This window comes from Chelon labrosus (genome assembly GCF_963514085.1).
Source record: "Chelon labrosus genome assembly, chromosome: 8".
NCBI classification, from domain to species: Eukaryota; Metazoa; Chordata; class Actinopteri; order Mugiliformes; family Mugilidae; genus Chelon; species Chelon labrosus.
In genome coordinates, this window is record NC_140358.1 from 10,097,647 (window position 1) to 10,125,427 (window position 27,781).

The window sequence follows — 27,781 nt, forward strand, 5'->3', positions numbered from 1 at the left end:
CGATCAGAGCGGGTGTTGGAGCGTGAAAGTGAAGAAATCTGAGACACCTGAACTTCAACCGCAACCTTCATCTTGAATGTAAACGAGGATGAAAAGAGAAACGCTGCGTTGAAGCAAGTGGTGATCGATTCTCATGATTACCAGAACATATAGTATTTTAATGGTTGTTAAGTATAAGCAGCAGGAAAAGGCAGGGTACACTAAAAACAATCATCAAATGATTTGCAGGTACACAAACCAAACAGCAATCAGCTGGAGGGTTGTGTGTAACAAGTCTGAAATACTCTGGACTCGTTTTGGCCTCGACTCTGGCAGTGATTACACGAGCAGTCTCCCCTCATAGTTTGTGCTTTTCATTTTAAAAGAAATAAAGGAAGAAAGTTTGGTCGGACGCCAATGCCCTCAGATGACCATTTGTCTTAACTAAACAATGAGCAAACTTTCTCTGGAGCCAAGAAGAACAGAAACATGTTGCTGTGAGGAAAACATTTGTGATGTCCGTGAATCATCTGGGAGCTATGTGAGCAGCAGAGGTTAGCGTAACTGTCATTGTTTTATCATCAGATTCCAATGTTTAATACGCGATTTATGCTCATGTAGGAAAGTCAGGAGTTGAACACTTCTTAATGTCTTCTTTTTCAACTCTTCGTATCAATAAGATACATACTGGGTAAAGTATTGGCAAATATACAAATTTAGGAGCAGAAGCTGTAACAACCTTGAATAATATTACCTCAGTATTCAAATGATGGTCTACATTTTACGACCAATTTCACAGCTGTGCAGTTATTTGTAAGGCGTATAGTGCATAAAAATCATTAGTAACCAAGACACTTAGTCAAAGTCTGTTGGCCCCTTCTTTGTGCACTTAATCATTTCATGTAAAATGCTCTTATAGTGAGTTTATCTCAAACCCCTCTATCTAATAGCAAAGTTATTATCCTTCCTCCTGTCTGCCTTCATAGCTATCAGTAGATTTTGTGTAATTCTTGGCCTCAAAATGAAAACTTTCCGACCTTATTGTAGTGATTATAAAGCCTGCTTTTGGCTCCAGTATGATCATGCTAACGTAGAGAGATACAAGCTGGAAATACACCTGTAAAGAGAATGGATGTTTTTTGATTCAGCAGGAAGTACAGCTGCAGTTTTGGTTAATTGACTGTTAATTAACTTTCTAAAAATTAATGGTAATCATCGGCTTTTTTTGTGGCACAAATTCTGAGTGTTGCTTCTCTGATTTCTACTGTGCATCAGTGTCTTACTGTTATAATATTACGACTGACATGTGATAATAATCTGCATTAAAGACAAGTCTGAATTTACTTTTGTGTCTGGTGTTTTTCTGCTTTGTCGTATATATAAAATCACACTAATATTTACAACTTTTTGTCTATAGTTTGCTTTGTGTGGTATAATCAATGCAAACTTTTGTGAGAGAAGGTAATTTATCACGATTAAACAGGTCAAACATGATTTCTGGATTATTCTGAATCATTTTTAATCAGATTTTTTCAATCAAAATGTGATATTCCTGCACCTCAGTATCAAGCCAGGGGCCATGAGATGTGATTTTATAATGTACAGCACAATGAGCTAACTACTCTACTTCTGTTTACACAGTATATAACGAGAATCTGACACTGTGAAAATAGTGTTTATTAGGATTAAGATTAAGGATTTGACAATGTATGTCTCTCAGTTCAGAGTTCAGTGCGAAGAATTCACTATGTACAGAGGTCAGAGTCAGAACTCTGAGCTGGACTGGAGGAATGTTTACCAGAGCACAGAGGCTGAAATAATATATTCCAGTGGTAGTAAGGTTTTTATATTATTAATCCTTCATAGTAAAAATGGGAAATCTGTGAGGTTTGGTTATTTGTGAACGAGAAATGGTAAATTCTGTAGCAGAAAGCTTAACATTTCCTTTCCCTGCTCGACAGTAAAGCAGAGAAAAGATTAGGTCTCCATCTTGTGAATAAGCTCCGCAGGTTTTTTTCTGCCTCTCCGTCTCTGGTGCACAAAGCTGATATTGTTGTCAAAGCTCTTTTACAGTGGCACGTTACAAGGGACTGGGGACCATCTGGTAAAATAAACGGTCAAATGAAAAGCGGCTAACAGACCACGCCCTCACTTCTGTTACAGCTCGGTCATGGAAACGCTGAAGCTACAACCCTTCCCTCTCCTCTACACACACCTGGTCAAGTCCCACATCCCCCCGGCTTTCCTGCTTCCCTTCATTTACCATAAGAACAAGTGTCGTTTTCCAATTAGGAGAAGAAACAAGGGCCTGGAAATGAAGAGAGACAGCAGCAGCTTCTGGAGTCAGCATGAAAGCTGCTCATTTGCTAACACCATGCTGTGTTAATTCCACCCCTGCATGAGTGTGTATGTTTTCACACTGGCCTACTGAACTCTTTCATTTCATGCCATCAGAGGACCTCTGGTGTGGACAAATACACTCGAGGGAATGAACACATGATGCCACACAGCTCTCACATGACACAAAAACATCAAGTCGATCGTTTTTTTGTGATCAACACAAAAGATTTGCACGTCTTTTTAGGCACCTGTGTCGTTTTACTTCAGTTTCTTTGGTTTATTTTTATACTTTATATCATTAATACTTCTTTAAATTGACAAAATGTGTTGTCAGACTTTAAGCCTAGAGTTATACCAACAAGGAATATTTCAAAATATTTTAAGAATTGCTTAACAGAGGCAAAATTAATGGTCAGAGAGAAAAAATCAGAGGGTTATTAAATTGATATTGTATCAGTAGCCTTCAGTCTACTGTATGTACTTTCCTTTGTGTGTGTGTGTTCACAGCTGGTTTTCATAAGAGAAAAAACTGGCAGATAAGAAAATGGTCCAAAGCTGTGCAACGGGAAAAGAAGGATTTGGAGAAGTACTTTCTGGAGAACAGAATTTAGCACATATATCACAACCCCCTGTTGATCCAGGCATTTGGTTATTTTCTGTGAATCTAATCCAGTCTCCATGTGCATTTAAAGAGAAAGAAAGACCAAACCATATATCAAACATATTATTCACTGATCCATCCAAACAAAATCCTCCTCTAAAGCTGATAATTAAATGTCGTTGGTGCGAGAAAGGCTGAATGCTTCCTGTCTTTATGCTAAGCTAAGCTAACTGCTAACAGCTCTGGCTTCATACGCAACTGATAAAGAGACGAGCGTTGTAGCGGTCTTCTAACTATTTAAGACAACTTATATGTTTCCAAGTCTCAGAACACTTTACAGGAAGCAGAGCTTGAAGCCACCAGAGCCATTACTAAGGATAAGGATGGTGGGAAGAAGAGGGAGACAGAGAGAAGAGGGGAGAAAGTGGAGGAGAGCTGCTCAGTGTATCATGAAAGAAGTTTTACCATGAAGTCCATTAACAGAAGCTCTTGTGGAGCTTTTGAGCACTTCAGATGATGTTCAACAGAGCCTTACACATTGGGCCTCACTGGCCCTTTCACTGTGATGTTTCTTACTAGTGTACAGTTTAAGTGCAACAGTAACTTGAGCAGCGTGTTTTTATACTCACAGACAGACAGGACACTCAGCTGCCGCAGCCAGAGTAAAGCCATCCATATCAGGAGTGGGGTAAGCGTGCAGACCAGCCACCAGCAGTGAGTGGTGGTTGGACTGCAGCCCACCACAGTACACCCAAGAAACTGGCTGCACACGTGCTTTGAGTCACGCCGACCACAGAGAGCAATTCATCCTGCAGAGGCAGCCGTGAATGTGACGGAGTTAAGAGCAGAGATTTCCTCCCTGGGCTCTCGTTTAAGTGCTGTTGATCACCTCTGTGGTCGGCTCCTGTTCAGACTCTGTCCCCAGACAGCTTCAGATAAGTGGAAAATGAGAGGAGACGTAAAATGAACAGGCGGTTCAACACAATAGCAGGTTTGGAGGTACAGTAAGAAAGAAGAGGGTTGACTGCACTTTTCCTAAGGTACACTGCCAGTGTCAACTGGAAACCTGGACTTCTTGCAGAAACACATCAGCAGCAGATTTCTGAGGGAGACGAGGAGAAAGCTGCTGAAAACACAAGGTTATGACCCAGTTATAACAACACAATGATAGTCTCATTTGATGGCAATGACAGCATGTGTTAACAAACTGTCTACAGATACAGTTTGTTTAAGTGAAATGTTTCTATCAGACTCTGGTCAAACTGAATAACTATTTACTTTTTAAATTCACCAGTGAAAAATCACCTTCATAAACACTCTTAACAACTTTATAAACTCCCCCATCTTACCGTGACACCCGTCAGTCACCAGGCTCACAGAGGAACACTGCCACCTAGAGGTCACATAAAACCACATAGAACACTTCAAATATTGCACTTAACACACACTTTTAGTGATTTCTTAGATGAATCACCCCCATCACGTCTGAATGAACTCCTTCTACTGATGAAGGCCACCACAAGGCTGTAAAACATTAGTTTATTTTAGCTGTGTCCCAATGTCATATATTTTAAGTTTAATCAGGTTTTAAATTCGTATGGTGTACATAGTGGAAAATGTGCTTTACTTTTTGTTACTTCGATGTTGCTTGCAAACAGACTTAAATGATGCAAGTGAAAACTTTAAAAAAAAAAAAAAAAAAAACATTTTCTGGAAGGAATATTTCTACTGGAAACAGTGAGCTGTAGATGTACGACTGTCTCACAACAGGAAATGGCTATAAGCTTATAGATGGCAGTAAGAAAAGAACAAAAAATTGGTATAATTTCCAGATTGTCAATATAGTAGAATATATTCTTATATATTATGTTATTATATATGAAGGTGCTTAAGTTAAATCAGAAGGCACCATGGAGCTGGGACCAGCTGGACCTGAAACATTAAGTGAATTTATCAATTATTAAACTGACAAGAGAAATTACTCTGATAAAGATATTAATAAATAATTAAGTTAAATGTTCCATCTTCTTGAATTTGCAGTTAAATCTTTCGTGTTAGCTTGCAAATCATGGATTAAATAACACTAAAATATGATATCAAATTAATCAAAAGCTTTATCAATAATGAATGATGCTGAATGTTTGTTGGAGAAACAGTAAATCTGAATCAAGAGAAGTTGCCTTATGTAAAGATTTATTAATTTATAATACAAGCTTTTATGTAGACCACATTGCATTTTAGTTTTTACATTTATTCATACTGAGCTAAACTTCATAGCAGTGACACTGATTGACAAAAACACAAACCGAAGGACACTCGATGGAAGGAATCAAAAGGTTTCCGACTGTTTCTGATGAAACCACAGACCATCAACACTCCCAGTGCACCACCTTAATTTTTTTTTAAGACCACATGCCCTCAACTAGTCCTCATTCAGTATGCCACGTGCATCACACACCCTCACTCGCACACAAACGCACCCACACTAAAATTCAACACATACCTATACACAAGATAAAAATCGATATATTTAAATTTCAATATTAATGATATTACTGAATTCCACGATAAAAGGCAAATGAGAAGTAACGACAGCATCCAAATGAAAAAGGAGGTGAAACACCACCAAAACTTTCCTTTTTAACTCTTCATCCAACGGGAGGATCTCTCCCTCTGCCTCGTTTTCAGTGTCCGCTAGAGGAGGGTCTCACGCCGACGCCTCCCATTTCAAACTCTTCTTCCATCTGCGTTGAACTGGCCCGCCGTGTCGACAGTCTAATCAATAAAGTCTCCACCAGGCAAACACCTGATGGCGATCCGCCGATTCTCCCGACTACATCTTTTTCTTGCCGCTCCTGTTTTTCTTGTGGACCCTCAGGTGTTTAACTCTCCCTGATAAAAGTTTTCCATTGGTCCACTGCCAGGAACAAGCAGATGCAGGTAATCGGTCCAGACCAAACGGTTCAGTCAGTGAGGCAGAGATAGTCTATGAGGAGGATGGCACGTTTTCTACCACGTAGGGAATATTAAGGTCAGTTCATCTGACCCAAAAACAAAAAAAGCCATGAGGAAGGGGAGGTGAAACACAATAAACACTTCAGAATTAAACTGGTTAAGTGCAATGAGAGGGTTAACACCATTCAGTAAGACCTAGGGAAACATCCACGTGACTAGTAGGGAAGGGTTAAAGCCCCACACATCCTTTATAGCACTTCTGTGTCCATGAAGAGCGAAGAGTTCCTGGGTCTTCATCACTACATATGACAGCTCTAAAAAAACGTCTCCAGAGGCGAAGGGATCCGCACACGGAGCGCAGGTATTGTTCAAAGTCGTGGTCTAACTACGACTAGGCTGACAGAGTAAAGGTTCAGGGGCAGAGAAGTGAACACATATTGGCACAAAAAAAAAAAAAAGCTTCAGATTGGACAAAAGTTCAACCGAAGCGAGCGATGGCCCCAAACGGACTTCCTGCGATTTATTCCAGATCCGCAGCTGACGGGACGACAGGCGGGAGAGAACGGAGAGAGAGCGAATGCATGTTTAATATGTGTGTTATGTTTGTGTGTGTGTGAGGTTGGGGTAGGGGAAGGAGGGGGAGTCTTTTCTTTACAAGAGGAGGCAGCAGTTGCTCTCTGTGGTTTTTTCTCTGTTCCTTTGACCTACAAAGAAAGGACAGCAGAGACGTGAGACAAAAACAAGCAGAGGTTAGCGGCAGGAAGTAGAAAGGTCCCCACGCATGAAGTACGACAAAGATACTCGCTTTTCTATTTTACTCAGACGAGTGAGTCGTGAGAACGAACGCGACATTCACACTGCAAACAAAGAAAAGCTCCTCACCATGAGAGTTGGGCTCTGGAAGAGTCTCTCTGGCGACCAGGTGCATGACGGTCGTCCGGCCCGGTGGCAGCTTTAGAGCTTCAAACATGAAAATACACATTATGATGATTATTATTATTCAACCTAAACTCACTTGCCAGTTTATTAGGTACACAAGACAAAATGAATGCTTTCTAATATAGCTTTGTAAACGTCATAATATTCAGCCTTTATTTAAAACAACAGAGCTTCTGATTCAACTATTCTGAATACTGTACTGACACATTATTTTGACAACCTCATTTTAGTCGGTGGGCTAAATAACACAAACGTTTGCTTTTAATTCAATCCAGTTTAACAGTACCACAAACTACAATCATCCAAAATGATCATACAGTTCAACCACGATCTTTCTGACGGCGTTTCGACATAATACAGTCATGATTTAGCACAGGACTGTTATATTAGAATTAGTTAATTTTCACTAGTCTACATAAAAAAAAACTGTCTAGAGCAGCAACAAAAATCTTATTGTGGCTTCTGCTACGGCAACAATTCAGATGTTACTGACAAGAAAATACTTAAACCCAAAGATTTTCCATAATAAGGAAATCAGCTTTGAGAGACTTGGCACATTTATTAACTTTTCACCAGATAAATGTAATTGCTCCAATTTATTTTACTGTAATAAAGTCACTTTCTCCATCTATACATAAAAGTGAGCCAATCAAGCAATAACTATTCAGACTCAGAGACAACTCCTTCAACCCTTCTCTCTCTCTGAAGGGGAATGTCCAGTCAGTGTGAGAGAGTCTAAGACACTGCTCAGACCTGGCATTAACATGATTACCGAGTGACCTGATCACAAGTGACCGGCTTACAGCACAGATGTGTACACACCTGAGATGAACTGGGGACGCATTCGAGATCAGATCCCTTAGAGCAGTGATCCCCAACCCCCGGGCCGCACAGAAATAATAAATAACTTCCATTATTTCCGTTTGATCTATTATCTGTGTCTGAATGATGTTTTATTTTGAAAAATGACCGGATTCTCTCCATTACATCCGTTTATGACTCACTCTTGACGCATGTCAAGGCCTCGAGACCATCACGTGATACGTCCCGAGATCGCAAATGACGGGGGTCTTAAACGTATGTTCGAGACAACAGCTCTGCCGGTGTTCTGGATTAAAGTCATGGCAAAATACCCCGAGATCGCCACAACAGCATTGAAAACGCTGTTGCCATTTCCGACATCTTGTGTGTGTGAAGCAGGGTTTTCTGCAGTGACAGCAACCAAAACAAAATTACGAAGCAGACTGGTCATAAGCAACACACTTCGGGTTTCATTGTTTCCCATTACCCCAAGATGGGACCGTCTTGTTGCAGCAAAACAAGCGCAGGGCTCCCACTGATTCAGTGCTATTGTGAGTAGCTAGTATTTTCATGCACTTTTAGTTTTTGTGGTGTGTCTTATTTTGAAGACATGTTTTAACGTTACCATAGCGACCAGAGAGCGTTGGGGCAGAGACGCTACTCATGTCATGTTCGGTTGTTGGTGTGACGTTATGAGGACGCTGCTAATAAAGTTGCACATGAATACACAGTGGATTTACGTTTATTATTATTATTATTTTATAGAGAAAATACTACAGTTTTTATGCCGGTCTTATCATTTTATTTTGTTTTTATCTGCTACACCTTCCGGTCCGTGAAAATACTGTCTGACATTAAACCGGTCCGTGGCGCAAAAAAGGTTGGGGGCCACTGTCTTAGAGCACATCTGGAGGTTAGAGTCGACTGTGACCACATTCTTTTAGCAGTATCAACACACAATTTGTCCAGACCATTATCACTTGTCCTTGTAGCTTAAAACCAGGTTTGAACATGGCCTAAAATAAAAGTAGCTGGACATGTTTGATGTTTCTTGAAGACATGTCACCACTCATCTATACAAAGTCCAGGTACCTGTTTTTATTTATTCCCTGACTTGGATGATGGTATATTCACAGATAGTATGTGAGAGGTGACAGACTATGAGACCAAAGTATTATTCTAAAAATATTGTTCTGGTTTAATAACCATCTGGAGGAATAATCATTGGACACTCTGGATGAAAAGGGGCGCCGACTAGGATTGTGAGGACAGTAGCAGAGGCTAATGACAACCACATTTTGCTATCTCCTTCAGTTTGTTTACAACTGGACTCTACACTACTTCCTGTCCCACCTTATTTCAAGAACACCAGATGAAATACCCTCTTACTGCAGCTTCTCACTTAACACCGAACCAGTCCGTCTGAGAGTAAATCTCATGCAAGGTACAGGTTGGAAAGTCCACAAGGTTAACAGATTAGGGAGATTAAAATAATTAAATCGGATGTTCTACTGTTTTCATTTGCTGCCTCCACTGCTTTGTTTTGACTCAACTGCTACTACGCTTAAACCGCTTGATTACAGGAAGACTCTTACTGCGGCACCAGATTTGTCCATTTTATCAGACCCGACATATGTGAAGCTTTGTAACGACAGTCCGTGTTGTTGTGGATGAAATTAATTATTATTATTATTTTATTCTTGGTCATTTATTGATAATATCACCTGTAAATCCTGTAGTTGTACCTGTGGCTGTTTATCTCAGTTAGATTGAATGAAACACACCCAACAAACCTGGGACAAACACCCACTTGTAATACTATAATTATAATTACATTATTATTATTGAGTGTTGACATTTTCTGACTGATTTACATTGACATCAGTGAACAGAACTTCATGAGACTTGTGTGAGAATTAGTTTTTCTTTCAGGATGTGTTTAACTGTCTCAACGGGCTGAAGTAAAATAAAAGTCACTATGTGTTGACTCTAATCTGCCTTAAAATGCTTTCACTTAACAGAAATGTTTTGATCTTTCAGTCTCATATCATGTCCTAATAAGTACATGAAACAACCTGTAAGGTCTATGTGGAGGTGTCTTACCTCCCAGGGTAACGTTGCCATGAAGGAAGCGTCCCTGAAAGATGAGGCGCAGTATACTCGGACTGCTCACCTGCTCCTCCTCCCATCCTGAAAACACACAAAAAATAAATGTATGACTTACTACTACTTACAACCGATAATGGATTTCAGAAACTGATATCCATACACAGATGTTTAAAATTCAAATAAATATGAGCCTGTTGTATTTTATTCACACACTGATACAGATTGCTTAGATATATGTACACTGGTAATGGTATAAGCGCATATCTATATCACTGTTGTTCATTTACAATTTGAATAAACAAACAAAAGGTTTTGATTACTTCATGTAGCAGTACACCTTTGGAGTCCCATCCGTAAAGACGGACTCTGATGAATTACGGAGTATTTTGAGTATGTAAAGTGAAAAATACAGTAAACTGAATCATATATAATGTACCTGCAGGCCAGTTGTCAAACACATGTTTGGCGATGTCTGTGGCCGAGTCGTTCGGGGAGAAAGTGAAGTCTTGCGTTTTGCCACTGACCAGGATGAGGCGGAGGTGCACCTAAAACGACAAAAACATCTAAATAACTGTACATAGAAATGACGTACCAGCCAACACAAACTTCCTTTAAAATTCTTCCTAATTAGTCGCGGTGAAATCCATCCACTTCCTCTAACCTCCTCAGACATGGGGTGACCTTCAGAGGGCTGTGAAGAGACAGGCATTCCAGTCTAATTAGATTTATCCACACCAGATCTCCACCCTTTGACTGGGCGACTTCATTCACCGAGGGCTTACACTGAAGTGAGCCTCTGATGCTAGAGACAACAACAGATAAGGGTGGGGCTGAGGGGGAGAACACTGGCCCTTTAGTTCCAGGGTGCTGCCGCTCCGCTCCGGGCTGTCGGCCTAATGCGATAACCCCAGGTGTCCCAGACAGCCCTGGGCCATGTTATTAAATTTACATGGCTAGCGCATAGCCCCAAGGGGGACTGTGTGTGTGTGTGTGTGTGTGTGTGTGTGTGTGTGTGTGTGTGTGTGTGTGTGTGTGTGTGTGTGTGTGGGGAGGGTCTCTAACAGCAGGGCTTCCTCTGAATTTTGTGTCCTCCAGGCAACTACACAAGCCAATCTGTTAGAACCAATAAAGACTGGACTTCTTGTCCAACATGCCTATAAAGCTGAAATATTACAATAAGGTCAAGATACTACAAGATTTTGAAATACTACAAACTGTTAATACATTTTAAAATGTTTATTTACAGCAAAACATACAAATAAAACACGTTCATATGGCATAACAGTCAGATTTAGTTTAATTACCATGTATATTTATGTGTCGCTTTGTTTTGTTTTTCCGACTGTAGGATTGTATTAAAAAGGTAAAAAATGATAGATACAGAATGATGAACTTACATGCTGTTTCGTCTTATTTTACACAAGTTAAATTTCATTTTATTGTGATTTTTGTTTTGTATTTAATAACTAAAAAGGCAAAGAATTGATCCTGATCGTGAAAACAAAACAATTTTTTGGACCAAACAATGGAGAGGTCTTGATCGGCCAAATTCACCACCCGACCTCCAAACAAAGTGAGACATGCAATTAGTACGGACAGTTTAAACTTGAGATTATCAGAGATGACACCAAATAAGACGATGTCTATGGGTCACACTCCAGGAAATCCACTCCAAACCACCAATTAGGTACACTAGTGAAAACAAATGCATTCTAATATAACAGCGCTGCACTAAATCACCTTTCATGACTGTTATAATGTTCAGTTTATGTTAGATAAGTGTTAATAAGAATTCAACTGTATGATGAGCCTTCTGACAAAAATAAGGTTGTCAAAATAATAGAAACGTGTCAGTATAAGAAAATACAGTTCAGTAGCACTACAAACCACAGCCATTAAGATGAAAACACAGTTGAATCAACAGCTGTTGCAGTTATTTTAAACTAACGCTAAATACCGTAACCTTCATGAAGATAAGATTTAGTGCAGGACTGTTACATTTGAAAGTATTTGTTTTCAGTAGTGAACCTAATGAATTGGCAAGTGAGTGTATTTAAAAAGTCAATGTTGGGCTGAGCCAGCGTGCCAAAATGGATTTATTTATATATACACACACTATACCACAAGGTTTATGGACTATATGATTGCAGTCATGGCTAACCACCAAATTTTCCCCTCGTTATAAATATAATTATATATTAATCAAAAAATGTGATTTAAATGAGTGGAGTTCTTTTGGATAAATATGTTTCATTGCCTGCTGTCACACACGTTATTTAAAGTAACTGAAAACTACTTGTGATATTTTTAATATTTACAATCTCTCCATGTATGCTCCTCCTCAAAACAGCCATAATCATAACCATGTATTCCCTTTGTCCATCTATTTTATTCTGTGTGTTCAGTTAGCTCATGGTCAGAATTGCATGGCCCTAAATTATTGATCCACTCTGGTCTTTAAGTTATCCATTTTTTTCTGGCCCATATTAATCCATTATCTTAAATCAATCACGCTGCTACTCAAACATCCCCATCAACTAAATCTTTGTGCTGAACTCTGGAGTGAGAACTGACAGATGGGAGTACTTTTCCCTGACATTTGCCCTTCTTAAAAAGGTGGAAAATTAACTTTCCTTGGTTCACAAATCACAAAGGAGAGAACAAAGAGACTTAACCACGAGGTGTGACGTCAGGGAGGGACAACCCCACTCTCTGATCTGTTTACAAATACAATCCCCCCTTTGGTGGTCCTCGGGCCTCCCCTCCCCCTCATATGAACTGAATAACCTCAATGTGGGGTTACATACCCATGTCATCATTGACAAGCTTTGTCCTCATTCCTTTCATCCCCAACAAAATAAAAACAGTCAAATCTGCCGCGGTACCCATGGCAACATCCTGCATCAAACCCGTCCTTGAGGTTCTCCAATCAAAATAAAGATACTAAATCTATCAAATGCTGTTGTGAGTAATGTTTGAAAGGTTAACATGACTACCAAAGGCTTATCCGTTTCTGATTCTGGTCAAGCTTCCTAAAAACATAGTCAACCACAAGTGAATGCCTGGGGGTAGATGCCAAGATAGACGATCCCTTAAATCCCACTCTGCCTTGCTGTGGGTTTTTACCTGATGTAGGTTTCCTAGATAAAATGTTGGACATGGTTTTTGTTTACATAGAATTTAAAACAATGTTCTGCTGAGAACAATGTGTGCTGTAAATAGTACTGTGCTTGTGTTCAATGGTGGCAGATAGATATCTTTTCTCATATCTTTTTTTAATCAAGTGACTGTTTGGTTCATGACTGACATGAAATAATAAAAGAATAAAAATGAAAAAAGCTCAAGGTAATCTTTTCAAATGTCTTGTTTTGTCTCCCCAACAAACCAAAACACAAATTACACTGCCTGGCAAAAAAAAAAAAAAAGTCACCACCTGGATTTAACTACGCAAATGGGTACGAGCCTCCTATTGGATAATTACTGCATGGGTGATTATCTTCCAGCTGGAAACAAGTCATTTAACCCCAACTGATGCAATGAGTAGCTTCTCATTTCTTAAACAACCATGTCGAAAGACACATCCTGTGGTCGTGGAAAAGATGTTAGTCTGTTTGAGATCAAGCAGAGAAAACATCTAAGGAGATTGTAGAAACTACTAAAATTGGGTTAAGAACTGTCCAACGCATTATTAAAAACTGGAAGGATAGTGGGGAACCATTGTCTTCAAGGAAGAAATGCGGTCAGACAAAACTGAAAAATGTTTGGTGAAATCATATGGAAAACAACATTAGAACTCAGGACTATATTTAATAGTGAAAGTAAGAGCATTTCTACATGTACAATGAGAAGGGAACTCAAGGAACTGGGACTGAACATCTGTGTAGCCTTAAGAAAACCACACACCAGTGAGGCTAACTGGAAAGAAAGTTCTCCAATTTGCTAGGGAGCATAAAGATTGGACTCTGGAGCAATGGAAGAAGGTCATGTGGTCTGATGAGTCCAGATTTACCCTGTTCCAGAGTGATGGGGGCATCAGGGTAAGAAGAGAGGCAGATGAAGTGATGCACCCATCATTGATTATTAAAATGATTGCACAACATTCCTTATAATATTGTGTTCCTGGCATTACATTATCCTTAAAACAGCTGAATGTCTAATTAAACAAGATAAAAACAATGCTTTTTGACATGGGTCTAAATAAGTGTTGTTCATTCCTGTAGTAGTAGTGGTGGTGGTGGTGGTGGGGGGGATACAATCAATTGGCATCAAAACCTTCAAAGGAAAGTAGGGCAACGTTTGAACTGAGATTAGACAGATGGCGTTCACAGGAACAGCAGTCACTATCCCAGCTAAGTGTTTGTGGACGTTGGCTAATCCATAACCAACCCCCACTCCTACAACCCAAACACCTCAATTATTTTAACTTAGGGGAACCATTTATGTTACATCTCTAGCCCCATGCTGATCAAACATAACTGTCAACTACATGCAGAGAGAACACATGCCACTGGACAACAGAAATGATCATTTTAGCTTTATGTTGCTCTTGTTTAACAACTAAAGGAGGATGTTACTCACCATATCAAGATCCCTCTGGGTGGTCATGGCTCAGCGAGGAGGAAGTCCGTGGACGTGGAGCAGAGTGGACAGGACTGGTGTGCTTCAGCTGCTGGAGACGGGGCCAGAGCCCTGACAGAGACAACAGCAACACTGTGAGGCTGGTTCCCACAGCCTGGCACCATAGCTGCATAGCAGACTATTATCCACAGAGCTAGCATGTCACTAAAGCCACAGCTAACATCATAACAATATCAACACAGCGTCACACCTGTACACGATCAATTAGTTACATAAAAGCACATTTGCAGTGAGCAAACCAACTTGTTCCATCGCGATTTAGCCAATTTCAATAGCAAATTTAGGTTGTCTGGCAACGACAGCGATGAGCTAAGTGGCTAAGTCAGATTCCAGCAGTTAGCCCAACACTGAGCTAGCGGGCTAACGATTCTTATTCACCTAAATTCAGTCATCGCAGCTAATTGGCTTGATGAGGCAATTATATTTTTGACGCCGTTGAGCAGCTGAAATATGCATCTCACCCGAGCACACCAATTAACGCCGAATTTCGCTCTGATACAATGTCGAAAAAGAGTCCTGCGAAAGGAACAGGGTTGTGCTATCTTTAGCATCAGCTCCTGTGTTTTCTTAGCCAATTTCGATGTCGCTGGCTAGCTGGCTAACTAAATATGCAACGGCGATTTTTTGTCGCGTCGACCTCACCTGCATCTGATGAACACGATGGGATTTTGCATGCAGTTGAGTTGACGAATCAGCAGGGATCGATTTTCATGAGGAAATTATCGAGTGCAGATGGGTATCGTTATGGTTGACTCTGGGTATCGAAGGCTAATGGACGGGAAGACACCGGATGTCAGCTGGTTGTAAACACACAGGCGGCCGCAAAGACCTCTGGGAGTTGAAGTCTTGGTCGAAGAAGGCAAATCTTGTGACATTATCTCCGCAAAAAAAAAAAAAAAAAAAAAACATTTCTGGGACAGTTCTTCTCATTGTGGCACCGCTTTAAGTGTCAGCCGTGCCTACGACCTTGTCAATTAATATATTTCTCGACAATTTAGACGCCTGTTGAGCAAGCAGACCTACATGGCGCTACATTTAACAGGAATTTCTCAAAAGATATAATGCTTTGCATTATAATAGTGACACAAAGATGGGACCACGTCCAAAACGTCTGTTAAACAGACCTAAGTAGTCCCAGGGCAAAAGATTAAGGTTTATTCTCGACTTTGAGGGCTTCAATGTATTAGCTTTTGTCGGGAACATATCACGTGGTTGCTCAGTTGCCATGAAGATCATCACCATGACAACTGAGAAAACCCCAAAGATTGTTTAGTAAAAGTTTAATGTTTAGGATCCACAACGTAGCAAGATTTGTATTTTCACATTATAGAATCTTTCTTATGATTAATTATTTATGTCGACTATGTTTAACTTATTCCACATAAGGCATGCTTGTAAAACATATTGGCAAACAAAGCTTTAGATGAGAGTAAACACAGAAAGTCAACTGAGGAACCAGTTGTGAATGTTGAAAATTTACTTTGTCTTATGGCTCCACATTTCTTCTCCTGAGGGCAGCAAAAATGGTCAGTCAAAAAAAAAAAAAAAAAAAAGCAGCAAAAGGAGACATTACTTCATTCAAACGCAGCTCTGCAACTGCAGATGAAAAAGGATAATCAATGACAATACGAGTACAGGGAACAAGTCAGAGTCCAATTTAAATATAAGAAATACAGCAATTTATTTAATACATACACCAACCATTGTCATTATCACCTGGGGCAGTTTTGATGGGTAACCAAGCCTTTTATTATAGGAAACAAGTGGCAGCCAACATTGCCTTTTTAAATACATTTGTGGTTTGAAGTCAATATCTAAAGTATGACCCATAGTTCGTCCACTCACTTGGTGTTTTTCTTGCTGATGAACCGCCATCTTTAGTTTAAACTGTCTTTACTATTTGCAGGTTTCAAAACAATTGTGTCTTTATTTTGTTTGTGTCCGTACCACGTACAACAATTCCATAGTACTACAAACTACAGCCACAGGTGAATCAACAGCTCTCTCAGTTATTTTTAACAAATGCTGAATACCATAACCTTCATGAAGATAAGATTTAGTGCAGGACTGTTATAGTAGAATGCATTAGTTTTCACCAGTGTGCATAATGAACTGGCAAATGAGTGTACATCTTCAGAGTGGGTTTGCTGATGTGATTCTCACCCAGATGTAACTGATGTGTGTGACTGTGTCTGGCTTTTCCTTAACTGAACCACCCACCAAGAGTGTTCAATTATTCAATGGCAAATAAGACAGGTGTGTGTTTTTTTTTAAATAAGGCCAAGAGTAAGACACACAAGTATTACTGTTCTGCCAAAGTTAAAATCATTACTCAGTGGGGAATTGCAACTTATTCATTAATATACAGTTAACAATATCAAACCATAAAATGTCACAACATTAAGCAGATTTACCGTCTACTTCAGTTTTTTTTTTTTTCCCCAGGTCTTTTTGCTACTTGTACAGCAACACCCAAAAGCAAGTATTAAATCATTTAGTGACTACTAGGCTTTCTCCACAGGCTACAGTCACAAACCTTGCAGAATCTGGGACCCAAATAAAACCTAGTGACTCCATGTTGACATTTAAGGAAGAAACGCTGGTGGTCTCTGTTATCTGCAGGTCTACTGGCTGCTACGTCTACCACATCATTCCTGTGGTCACAAAATGCTCAGAAACACAGTTATCCAGGTCTCAAGGCAGGAAAGTGTTAATCTCAACTGAAAACAGTGTCTGTGACGAACTGTGTTTTACAAAAAAATTCCTTGCGTATGCATTTTGGCCAGAGACATCAAAAAGAACTTGTGATATGATATTTTTCATGTCCACCTTTTTACAATGAAAACTCACCTGAAACTTCAGTGAGATACATCATAGTTGTCAGATTTTCACTGGCATTTTGTAGTTGCAGAATAAAATATCAATATTATTTGTTACACTTCACTAGTTTACCAAGAGACACGTCAGATATGTTTGTATCATGAGTCGCAAAAATTACTCTCAATTGGTCATGGTGTGTTGGGACAGCTGGCCCAGTAGAAGTATTCACTAAAACACCTCTTATCATTAAAAAAAATGTGGTTGATTGCTCTGGGGCAAATTTTTTTGACATGTCTGAACAGCCACACTTATGGATGTACTGAAGCTGCCGCCATCCAGATGTGCGAACCTCTACTTTGCCGCTCCAGATACAAAAAGATGTATCAGTGGAACTCACATGAATGGCATCGGTACAAGGTTCAGACAAAACAGCCACAAACTTAGCTTTTAATAAACTGTGAAACTTCCTGCTAAACCAGATTATCAAATTTGAGGCCTGTGCAATAATCATTGTGGCAGAGAACCAAGTGATTAAAACAGAAAGGTGTGGATGTTCAGGCATCATCATTAAAGCCTCAGGTCAATTTAAACAGCTAAATTACAATTGATTTAACAACCCCTCAGCCTTGTGTGTTGCCTTGTGTGTTCAGGCTGAATTAAAACAGATGTCAGTGTTTGCTTTTTCAAACTGAGCCTCTCATTTTCATCTAAGAAGGCAGCAAGTGGTGAAGGCCCAGATCACTCACTATTGCTCACGCTGATCCATTTTTGGTGGAAAGTGGGTACAATACAGAAAAAAATAATGAACTTACAGTATGAGAAAACACAGCACTGTGGTGGGTCTACCTGCAGACAGCACATGGTCTCTCTAGTCCCTTATGTTGATTCCACGGCATGTGCAATTAGGTTAGTCATAGCAGAGCACAGAGAAACTGGGTCTGCACCTGGCTATCAGACACCTGGAGCCACTGAAGCATTTTACACAGGAAACCTCTCACCAGCCTCTTCTCAGTCATGACTCAGTTAATGAGAGCCAGTGCAGGGTTTAAAGACAAGCATTAAAGATGGAGATGAAGTGCAGTATGGGTGGGGTGAGTTACTTTTCACCACAATAACCAGGAAGCTTCACAAATAAAAGAAGATTACCACATAAAAGGCTAAGTCTAGGTTAAAGCACAGATTGTGCTGGGACAAAGCAAACATAGTATCCTGCCTAACATCAGTCAACGATGGTGCTGCATGTGTTTTCATTTTCAAATTAACACTGTCTCTAATCAAACTGTGTTATTATATATATCCTGAGATTAAATCTAAATATATCAGATCTAAATTATAGAAAGAAAAGTTAGCCAAGTAAAATGAAACATGTCAAGTTAAGAGATAACAACCACAAACCAAAAAGCTCTTATATGTTTAGCTCCTCAGCAGAACTGAACAATTTCTTAAAGGATATAGATTACATTAACACATTTGTCTTTTAGATTGCATATCCATAGCCAGCTTTTCAAGTGAGAAGAAAATGTTGATGTCTAACTAATGGCTTAATGACACTAGTGCACACTAAGTCACATCTTAAATGTAAATGTGACTGCTGTCAGACTTCAACACACAAACCAAATGTCCATTCAACAGATATTAAACCAAATATAATAGATCAATAAATGGAACTGGCTTGTTGATGCCTTGAACTATGAGATGCAGTTGAAAGCCCATAAAAGTTGTGAATTATTTGGTCAGGCACGTCGTTCTCAAATACAAGAGCAGATTTCCATTGTTATATTCTAAAATGTGGAGAGTGGAGAAAACATAGATTACAACTATCTTAATGACCCAAGGCCAAGTAAATATGAGTAAGTTGCACACAGAGCATCTGATGACATGTCCCTTTTGCTCAGTGCTTGCATTTTCTGTCTATATCTATAAAGATACACTCACTTTCCAGTTCATAACTACAGAAGTGATTTGTTAAAAATAACCGAGAGAGCTGTTGGTTGAACTGTGCTTTCATTTTCGAGACTGTGGTTTGTGGTAATGTTGAACTGCACTGTGTTGTACAGACACATTTCAAACTACATCCTCAAAAGTTACCTTACAGTTGAATAACCACCTTTCTGTCACTGTTTCAACTGAACTGACTATCATAACAGTCATGAAGGATGATTTTGTTCAGGACCTTTATATCAGAATGCATTCATTTTTACTAGTGTACCTAATATGTTGGCAAATAGTCACACATATTCAAATTGTAATAGGTATTTGCAACCTCAAGGTATAATATCAACCAAGGAGGTCCTGAATTATTTATGGGTCTTGTGGCTAGTCGTAGTTTTTGCTCATATTGTGCTCACTGTTTTTTGCACTAGCTCTTTCCTTTTCCTTTTAGCACCCTAATGTAAATCTAACACATAAAGACAGCACAAAAATCCCACATGAAATATTACGATTATATTTAAAACCAGTTGTTTTGTTGTTTTGTAGTCTATGGACAGTCTCGCCTCTCTAATTACAGTTAACACCTTGCATGGACTGAGCCCACTTGGCAAACTTCCAAGTGCTGTTACATAATGCATCATAACAGGTAACCTACATGTTGCCTCGAGGAGCTGCTGTTTACGCCTGTGCTGTCACACGAATGACTCAGTTTCCCAGAGTTCTGTTCCGCGCAGGCGCAGAGCGCGTTGCCTGACAGTGGTAAACAGACGTCAGAAGGGAGTCTTCGCCTCGAGTCAAAACAAAACAAAACAAATCGAAAAGATAGTGAAGGAGTGAATATTGGGACAGCCACGACGACAAGAACTTTCACAAAAGTCGTCGCCGGTCAGAAGCGGTCACTTGGAGGAAGTTATCGGCGGCTTTTCACGGACTTTTCCACGGATTGTAAACTCTGGAGTAGCAGGAGCTTAACGCAGCTAGCGTTACGGTGGCTATCGTGCTGTTTTCAAAGTGCGGCGAGTGGGTGCCGACAGACCTCCGGGCGCCCCAGCTTCAACCCAACACAGAGAAGACGCTGCAAGCTTCGCTTACCGAGACTGCGGGGCGAAGATCGGCGGAGCTCCGGGCCTCGGTCGAGGGTTTTTTGTAACGGCTTCTTCGTGCATCGTGTGCCGCGGCAGGAGTGTGGAGAAACATGGCAGATGGTGACATGCGCCTGGACGCAATGTGGCGGATCGTGCAGACCTGAGGCACGGACTTCTCTTACTACATTTCTACCATCGTCCCTCTTTTATAAAAACTATTAAACCGTAAATCTTAAACCTTTCTTAGCTGGAGACCTGTTTGGACGTTTAATTAAAGCGGCTTCAACGTAACAGGCCGAAGACACTTTGGAGCAGTTGTTGGACAAACCGGACACATTTACTCTGATTAACCGGTTAGTGGTTGTTTGTGGGTCATTGTGTTTTTTGTTTTGTTTTTTCTTGTTTTTTTTTCTTCTGTTTGTTTTCTGTAAAATGAAGGTTTGAGTCTTTTATTTGTCTTAGCTCAGACACCACGTTGTTTACAAGTGCAGACGGACTGGAGCTAATCCTTGCTCAGTCTTCACAGTTTTACTGTAAAACACTTGTACATCGAGATAATTCTTTTTTAAAAAAACAAAAAAAAAACAGATTTACAACCTTTACAAAATATTTAAATTGGGGTTTTATTAAGAGCAATGGCATTGTTTTGTATCTCAAGACTTTGTGATTCATTTCCAGGTGAGCCCAAACATCTGTAGAGCCAGATGTTGTGGTGCTCATTGCCACTCTTTTGTTTTTATTTCATTCAAACAAAGGGCCCGAGGTCCCAGCCCTCCTTCATTCTCTATAAATCGGAAGGTTTATGATAGTTACTATTAAGGAGATTATTTGGGTTCCCTAATCTCCAATCTGAGGATTAACCGAGGCTGTTGGTGTGTCCAGATTATTACGTCTCTTTCTAGGCCCCTCAGTTGACACCCCCGCACCGGGAGAAGCATATTGTTGTTGTTTTGACTCCGTCGTCGGCCCAGAGTTACCTTTAAACTTTAAAGGTGGATGTTTTAGTAACTGCTTGTAGTTGAGTGGAAGTTCAGAGGACCGCCATGGAGGAGTCATCGGTGCCCCCGATTGACCCGGACTTCGAGCCGCAGAGCAGACCTCGCTCCTGCACGTGGCCGCTGCCGAGACCCGACATCTCGGCTGTCAAACCGGAGGTCGCGGACGGCACCGAGTCCGCCGCTGGGACCCCGCCCGCCGACGAGGACAAGCCCGAGCCGCAGCAAATCACATCCGAGTCCGAGAAAGCGGCGGCGGCTGCGGAGGGCGGAGTCGTGGCGAGCGTGGGCGGAGCCGGCGCGACGCCCCGCAAAGGATCTTCCCGGCGCAACGCGTGGGGGAACCAGAGCTACGCGGATCTGATCAGCCAGGCCATCGAGAACTCACCTGAGAAGAGACTGACCCTGGCTCAGATCTACGAGTGGATGGTGAAAACTGTGCCTTACTTCAGAGACAAAGGAGACAGCAACAGCTCAGCTGGCTGGAAGGTGAGTTAAAACTGCAAACGCAGATCCACTGGTCTGTCCTATTCTATGAGTGGGGAAATATAGACAGAATGTGAAAACACCTGTCAGTATAAACGTATTAAATACAAAGTGTACCATTGTATTTATTTAGTTAAGTTTCTGTTTGGGTTACTTGAAACAAACCACTGACTTTCATTCATACAAGCAGCACTTTTAATTGTGTTTTGTTTTGTCTTTATGTGGATTTTTTCCTTTTGCTGAATGGTCTGACCTGACTTGGGATAAATCTGACCTAATAAGTACTCTTGTACTCGACTGTTAGTCCAGACCACAGGTTCCCAGTCTTTCCGAAGGAAGAAATAATAACCACCTTTGGTTCATTTTAAGTTTCTAATCTCTTTTTCAAGTTTGCATAATCCAGAAATGTAGACGTAAAATTGACTAGTATGTCAGAAAGACGTACATATACGGTATATCGGTATATCTTGTTTATCCCGTGGCCTCTTGGGGGTAATGGGACTCGACTCGTAGGTTCATCTAGATGACTCAACATTGGGCCATGATTTGATCAAAATAAAAGTTTCCTTTAGTATATTTTTTCTCTAGGTGTATTTGTGCTTCAGTCTTGGAAGGATAATTTTAACAGTGGTTAATCCTAATCCCAATTTAAAGGCGGTTAATCCTAAAATGTAAGGAAAGTAACTCTTGACTTGCCAAACGTAATTCTTTCTAATTTTCTTCCCTTTATCAGAATTCAATTCGCCACAATTTATCACTCCACAACAAGTTCTTGAGGGTACACAATGAATCGACAGGAAAGAGCTCTTGGTGGATGCTCAATCCTGAGGGAGGGAAGACGGGGAAAGCCCCTCGGCGCCGGGCCGCCTCCATGGACAACAGCAGCAAACTTCTGAAGAGCCGGATGAGGGCCAAGCAGACCAAGAAGCAGGCGGGAGCAGCCGGGCTGGGAGGTGCTGGCAGCGTGCTGCAGGGTGACGGCAGCACAGGTTCAGGGGGCGCGGACAGCCCGAACTCGTCTCAACAGTTTCCTAAATGGAACAGTGGCAGCCCCTCGTCCCGTGGCAGTCTGGAAGACTCTGACATGTGGACCACATTTCGCCCACGCACAAGCTCTAACGCCAGCACCCTGAGCGGACGCCTTTCCCCAATCGCTCCTGGTCAGGAGGACGACGATAACCTGCCTGAGGACAGTCTGCTGGGGAGATATACTTCCAGCAGCTTGACCCCCACCCTCACAGAGACCCTCATGGAGGAGCTGGACCTGATTGACGGCCTCACCTTGATGACTGGGCAGCAGGGAGGGGCAAGTCCCAGCACAGCCCCACCAGCACCACCCACTCCGCTGCCCTCAGCCTCCACTCTGCTGCCTCGAGGCCCCAGCTTTCCCTCCTTCCATCAGCTGCAATCATCCAGCCTCCCGCAGGCCTCCACCCACAGCGGGACCCAGGCCTCCGTCTCTCAGTGCGTCCCCAGCAGCAAAGAGCCTTCGACCTTCAGCAACTCCCTCTTCAACCCCATGTCCAGCTCTGGCTCTCGTGGGAGCGGCCATTACGGCACCCACGTACCTTCGAGCCTGGAGGCGCTTCTCACCTCTGACTCCCCTCCTCCAAGCGATGTCTTGATGACCCAAGTGGATCCCATCATGCCCAATCCTGGAGGCGTGGGTCTGATGGGTTTGGGTTCATCTGTGGTGGGTGTGAGATCTAAACCCAACCAGCTGTTGTTGGGTAAAGTGCTGGAGCCGAACGCCATGGCCCCCATCACGCTGCAGGCTCAGATGCAGCAGCAGCAGCAGCAGCAGCAGCAGCAGCAACATCATCTTCACCAACACCAGCAGCAGCAGCAGCAGCAGCAGCACCAGCATCACTCTCAGATGGGGTTGGGGATGATCCTCTCAGGTATGTCTCAGGACCCGTCACAGCTCTCTGCTCTCAAAGCCCAGCACAGCACGGTGTCAGGCGTGGGCTCTCATCACGGAGGCCCCATCGCTTCAGCCAATCCAAGTGTGAACCTGCAGGGGATGAATCAGTTCGGAGCTCCGCCCTGCTTCCCCACCGGTCAGGACCGACTGCCCACTGACTTGGACATAGACATGTTCACAGAGAACCTGGATTGTGATGTGGACTACATAATCAACAGTGACCTCATGGACGGAGACGGCATTGACTTCAACTTTGACCCCATACTGCCTGGAGGCCAAGGCTACCCGGGCCCAGCCACCACACAGGGCTCCGCTCACAACTGGGTGCCCAGCTAATTCTTCAGCTGACCACGCGACATTAGCCAGGTACACTCAGGTTCTCCAGAACAAATTCTTTGATGTATAATCCTTCATTAAGCTGGAAACTGAATATTTGGTCTTTTGTCGTGATAAAAAAAAAATCAAGTGAGAGATTTATGTTTGGAAGTCAATAAATGATCTCAGGAACATTGTTGCTGTTCCTGAGAAACAAACATAATAGAAGGGTTAAATAAATTGAATTTGCCTCTTTTATCTGTTTTATATCACTTTAAATTGACTATCTTGTTGCCATTTCATATGTCATGTTAACCTCTAACTTGCATAATGTGGATTTATGAGCCAGTCAACAAAACAACACAAGTGACCTTCTTATCGTCTTTTCTTGCAGGAACTGATGTCCAGTCAAGATAACCTCACAACCTGACAGAACATCCGGTGTGTCCCCTCCTCCCTGCTGGCTGAGGACACTTTTTTTTTTTTTCTCTAATGCGACGTTTCTCTTGGACTTTAAACGGCAAAACCAGACCTCACCCATGTCACGTGCCAAGACATGCAGAGGACAGGGAGGAGATTCAGGCTACTATGCACAAGTTTTCTCAATTCATTATTTTTTTCTAAATAACACTTGCAAAAATTTGGCTGCTGGCCTTCTGTTTTTTTTCTCTTTAATCCAAACTGATGATTTTTCAAGATGCGTGACATGATGTTTTTAGAGTGAAAAGACAAATCATGCACTCCCCTCCGCTGGGAGTCAGTACTTCAGTTACTTTACACCAGAATAGCTTTAGGGTGGATACGGTACCTTTGGATGTAGATGGTGTTGGTGTTGAAAACTCCATGGACTGTGTGTTGTTTTTTTTTTTTTTTGTTTTTTGAGAAATGGCCAGTTTTTTTGCGCTGACACTTGCACAGCATGAATGCTCATCCGAATCAGGTGCGCTTACTCTGATGCACCGTGAGAGAGACAGAGAGAGAGGGGAGTCTGTAAAGAACGCTGAACAGGTGGAAGATAAATACTTGGACGACTGGAGGCATAAGATGTTTGACTCAACACGTTTCACCCGGACTAAATGTACGATTATCACTCAGCAGAAAAAAAAATGACTCGACAGTTAGGAGGGTATGTATTTGCAGTTTGGCATTTTTTTTTTGATCAAGCGTGTTAGGGTAGGTGTCACTTAGAGGGTGTTTTTATTTTGTAAATCCCTGATGTGCAGTTGAACTAACAGAAATGAAGAAATGTGATTTGTGAATTTACACACGGGGCATTCAAGGGTAAATGAATGATTGGTCAGCCAAGTATTACATTGTTATAGAGAGCAGTATGCCTCCACTGTCTAAAGGTCCACCTGATTTAAAAAAAACAAACAAAACAAAACAAAAAACTTTCCTTTCCTCGAGCCTGTGCATTTTCTAAGCACTTAGGTTTCCTGCGACACAGGGAACTCGAACTAAATACACACATTACATTGGGTTTTACCATTTCAACAAGAGAGAGTTTATAATCCTGTAAAAGAACCATGTGATGTACACGTTGCACACGACGGCATGCTATGCAGACTTATCAGGAGAGCTAAATGAAATCTTGAAGGAAAAAAAAGAATCTGAATCTTGAAGGCTATTTAACGTTGTTTCCTGATATTATTGGAGGGGATTTGGGTGCTTCAAGTCAGAATATCCTCTCACACTGTAATCTTTTCAGTACTAAAGAAATTAAATAATTTGTGTGTGAGAAATACAAAAAAAAAAGAATATATTTGATTATAGTTTTAATATACAATTTAGGTGGAGATAATAAATCAGATATTAATACATATGAGTATATTACTAATGACAAGGGTTTTTTTTACATTGGAAGAAGCATTCTCAGATCATTTTTAACGGTAATTTTCTATACTTTTATTTTTGTAAAGGATGAGATGCATGTAGATTTTTTTACATAACCAAAGGAACACTAATATTTGCATGGCATTTAGGGAGCGCTTGGGCCTGACACAGTATCCTCGGTGTGTACATAAGCTTTGCAAGAGACGCCCTGCGACGTGAGGCAGATACTTGACCGTTTTAATCTTAAATTCCCACCAGGCGTCTGCCTCCTTTTCTTTGAATCCAAGTTTTTAGTTTTTTTTTTTTAAATCTGCGTTGAAAATGAAAGAAATGTTCGCAGAATTCTCATCTCAAGACGAGACAACCGTTACCTCTCAGGGTCTTTCGGAGGACAAAAACAACGACAGGAAAACGGTTCTGCACAGACGTAATCAGATGAGAGCAAAAAAAAAAAAAAAAGTTTATTTTGCACAATTTCTTTTTTACGGCAGACTGGAAACCAACACTTTGTTTTGTTTTTTCTGGAGACTTAAAAAGAGTTGATCTCAAATTTAACTTCCCTTTATTTCTTTTAGATCAATTTGTTCTAGCTGTCCAGCCATGTGTATCAGTACTAGCCTACCCCTTGTTGTTTTGTTTTTGACTGCCAATATTTAAAACACTATAGCATGATGTTACTCTGTAACTTTTATTTTGTCATCTTCCTCTTTTACAATTTTTGTGTATTTAAATTTGTCTTCAGACGTAACATCCCTGCAGTTTAAACTCATTTCACTGTAGCTGTGTGAATATGTTAGCCTCTCATTTGTATAAAGCACTCTCTTCTTTTCACAAAGGTTTTTTCTGTTTTAAAAAAAAAAAATGGTGCTAGATGTCATCTGTGATGTATCCCGGAGGACGCCATGATGCAGTAGTTGCATATCAGGGCCTTTGATATTTCTGTGTACGGCACAAGGATATTAATTTGGTGTTATGGTAGAAGTTAGCACACAATCAACAATCCCTTCCCCCCTTTATGTTTTTATATTATGATAATTAACCCTCCAATCCCAACCTGGTCACTTAAATCTGGAAACTAAAGACCAGCTTGTTTAAACATGCATGATTTTACTATTATATCCAATCATAAGTACTTATTTTAGAAAGTCAAGCCCAATATTTTTCTTAACAGCTGATAGTCTGTAGCAAGTACAGGAGCAGCTGCTGGTTTATCTGCAGCTGCACCAGGCGTTAATGTCTCTAGTTTACTGCTGCCTGCTTGTATCTCCCCCTTTATGTAACAACAACTATTTACATATTATTTTATTAAAGTAGCAGTTAGTCCCTGTATGTTTTGAATTTTTTAAAATCGCCCCATTTGATACAGTATTTTAGTATTTGGCAAAGGTTGCTCCGTTTTTACCCACAGGGAAAGGGTAATAACGACAAATTGTGCATAAGCCAATTAAGATTTTCTTTTTTATAATGTTGATAGTTTTTCTCTCTTTCTGATCCCCCTTCCTTCAGTCTTTTTCTTTCTTTACACAATGTAAAGTCAGCCAGAGAAGACGGACAGTTCTGAACAACGGAAATCAATTCAATAAACTGTTTAACCCACTTCGTCTCACTGTCAACTCTGTGTAGTGCTGCAGGTCTGCCACTAGAGGCTGCTGGTGTCCAGAAAGTTCTTGGTAAATGAACACAGTAGTCAAAGACACAAGGCATGCACTAAGTTTTAGTTTCATGAAGGTGATGGTATTGAATACTTGTTTAAAATAACTGAAAGAGCTGATGATTCAACTGTGTTTTCATTCTGGAGGCTGTGGTTTGTAGTTCTATTGAATCGCATTGTGTTGTACCGGTCTACATGTTTCTATTATTGTGACTAGCCCCTTGTCGTCAGTGGGCAGTGCTAAATAATAGAATGATTTTTGTGTTTAGTTCAATCCAGTTTAACAGCACCACAAACGTCCAAAATGATCATCCAGTCGAATGACCTCTCTAACACTGTTTCAGAGTAAACTGAATATTATAACAGTAATGATAAGAT

At 40.9% G+C, this 27,781-nt stretch overlaps 2 protein-coding genes across 2 annotated transcripts; one reads left to right on the top strand and one right to left on the bottom strand.

The window, feature by feature from the left end:
- Window positions 1-5,096: 5,096 nt before the first annotated feature.
- ubl3b (ubiquitin-like 3b) lies at window positions 5,097-15,134 on the bottom strand. Its single transcript, XM_084549341.1, has 6 exons — window positions 15,005-15,134; window positions 14,303-14,413; window positions 10,161-10,269; window positions 9,719-9,805; window positions 6,758-6,835; window positions 5,097-6,579 (listed from the first exon to the last, which is right to left on the bottom strand). Exons 2-6 carry the CDS (start codon window positions 14,327-14,329, stop codon window positions 6,527-6,529), a joined length of 354 nt encoding a protein of 117 aa, XP_084405467.1. The 5' UTR covers window positions 14,330-14,413; window positions 15,005-15,134; the 3' UTR covers window positions 5,097-6,526.
- A 4,613-nt stretch (window positions 15,135-19,747) lies between these two features.
- foxo4 (forkhead box O4) lies at window positions 19,748-27,459 on the top strand. Its single transcript, XM_084549808.1, has 4 exons — window positions 19,748-20,552; window positions 21,082-21,683; window positions 22,414-23,970; window positions 24,314-27,459. Exons 2-3 carry the CDS (start codon window positions 21,243-21,245, stop codon window positions 23,938-23,940), a joined length of 1,968 nt encoding a protein of 655 aa, XP_084405934.1. The 5' UTR covers window positions 19,748-20,552; window positions 21,082-21,242; the 3' UTR covers window positions 23,941-23,970; window positions 24,314-27,459.
- The last annotated feature ends 322 nt before the right edge of the window (window positions 27,460-27,781 follow it).

Bases quoted from the DNA above. Each gene is read 5' to 3' on its own strand.
- ubl3b (XM_084549341.1), bottom strand. From the start codon at position 14,329: ATGACCACCCAGAGGGATCTTGATATG. The intron at 9,806-10,160 runs GTACATTATATA...GTGTGTTTTCAG, and splicing joins GTTTGACAACTGGCCTGCAG to GATGGGAGGAGGAGCAGGTG. The intron at 6,836-9,718 runs GTAAGACACCTC...TCATGTTTGAAG, and splicing joins TGGCAACGTTACCCTGGGAG to CTCTAAAGCTGCCACCGGGC.
- foxo4 (XM_084549808.1), top strand. From the start codon at position 21,243: ATGGAGGAGTCATCGGTGCCCCCGATTGACCCGGACTTCGAGCCGCAG. The intron at 21,684-22,413 runs GTGAGTTAAAAC...TCCCTTTATCAG, and splicing joins ACAGCTCAGCTGGCTGGAAG to AATTCAATTCGCCACAATTT.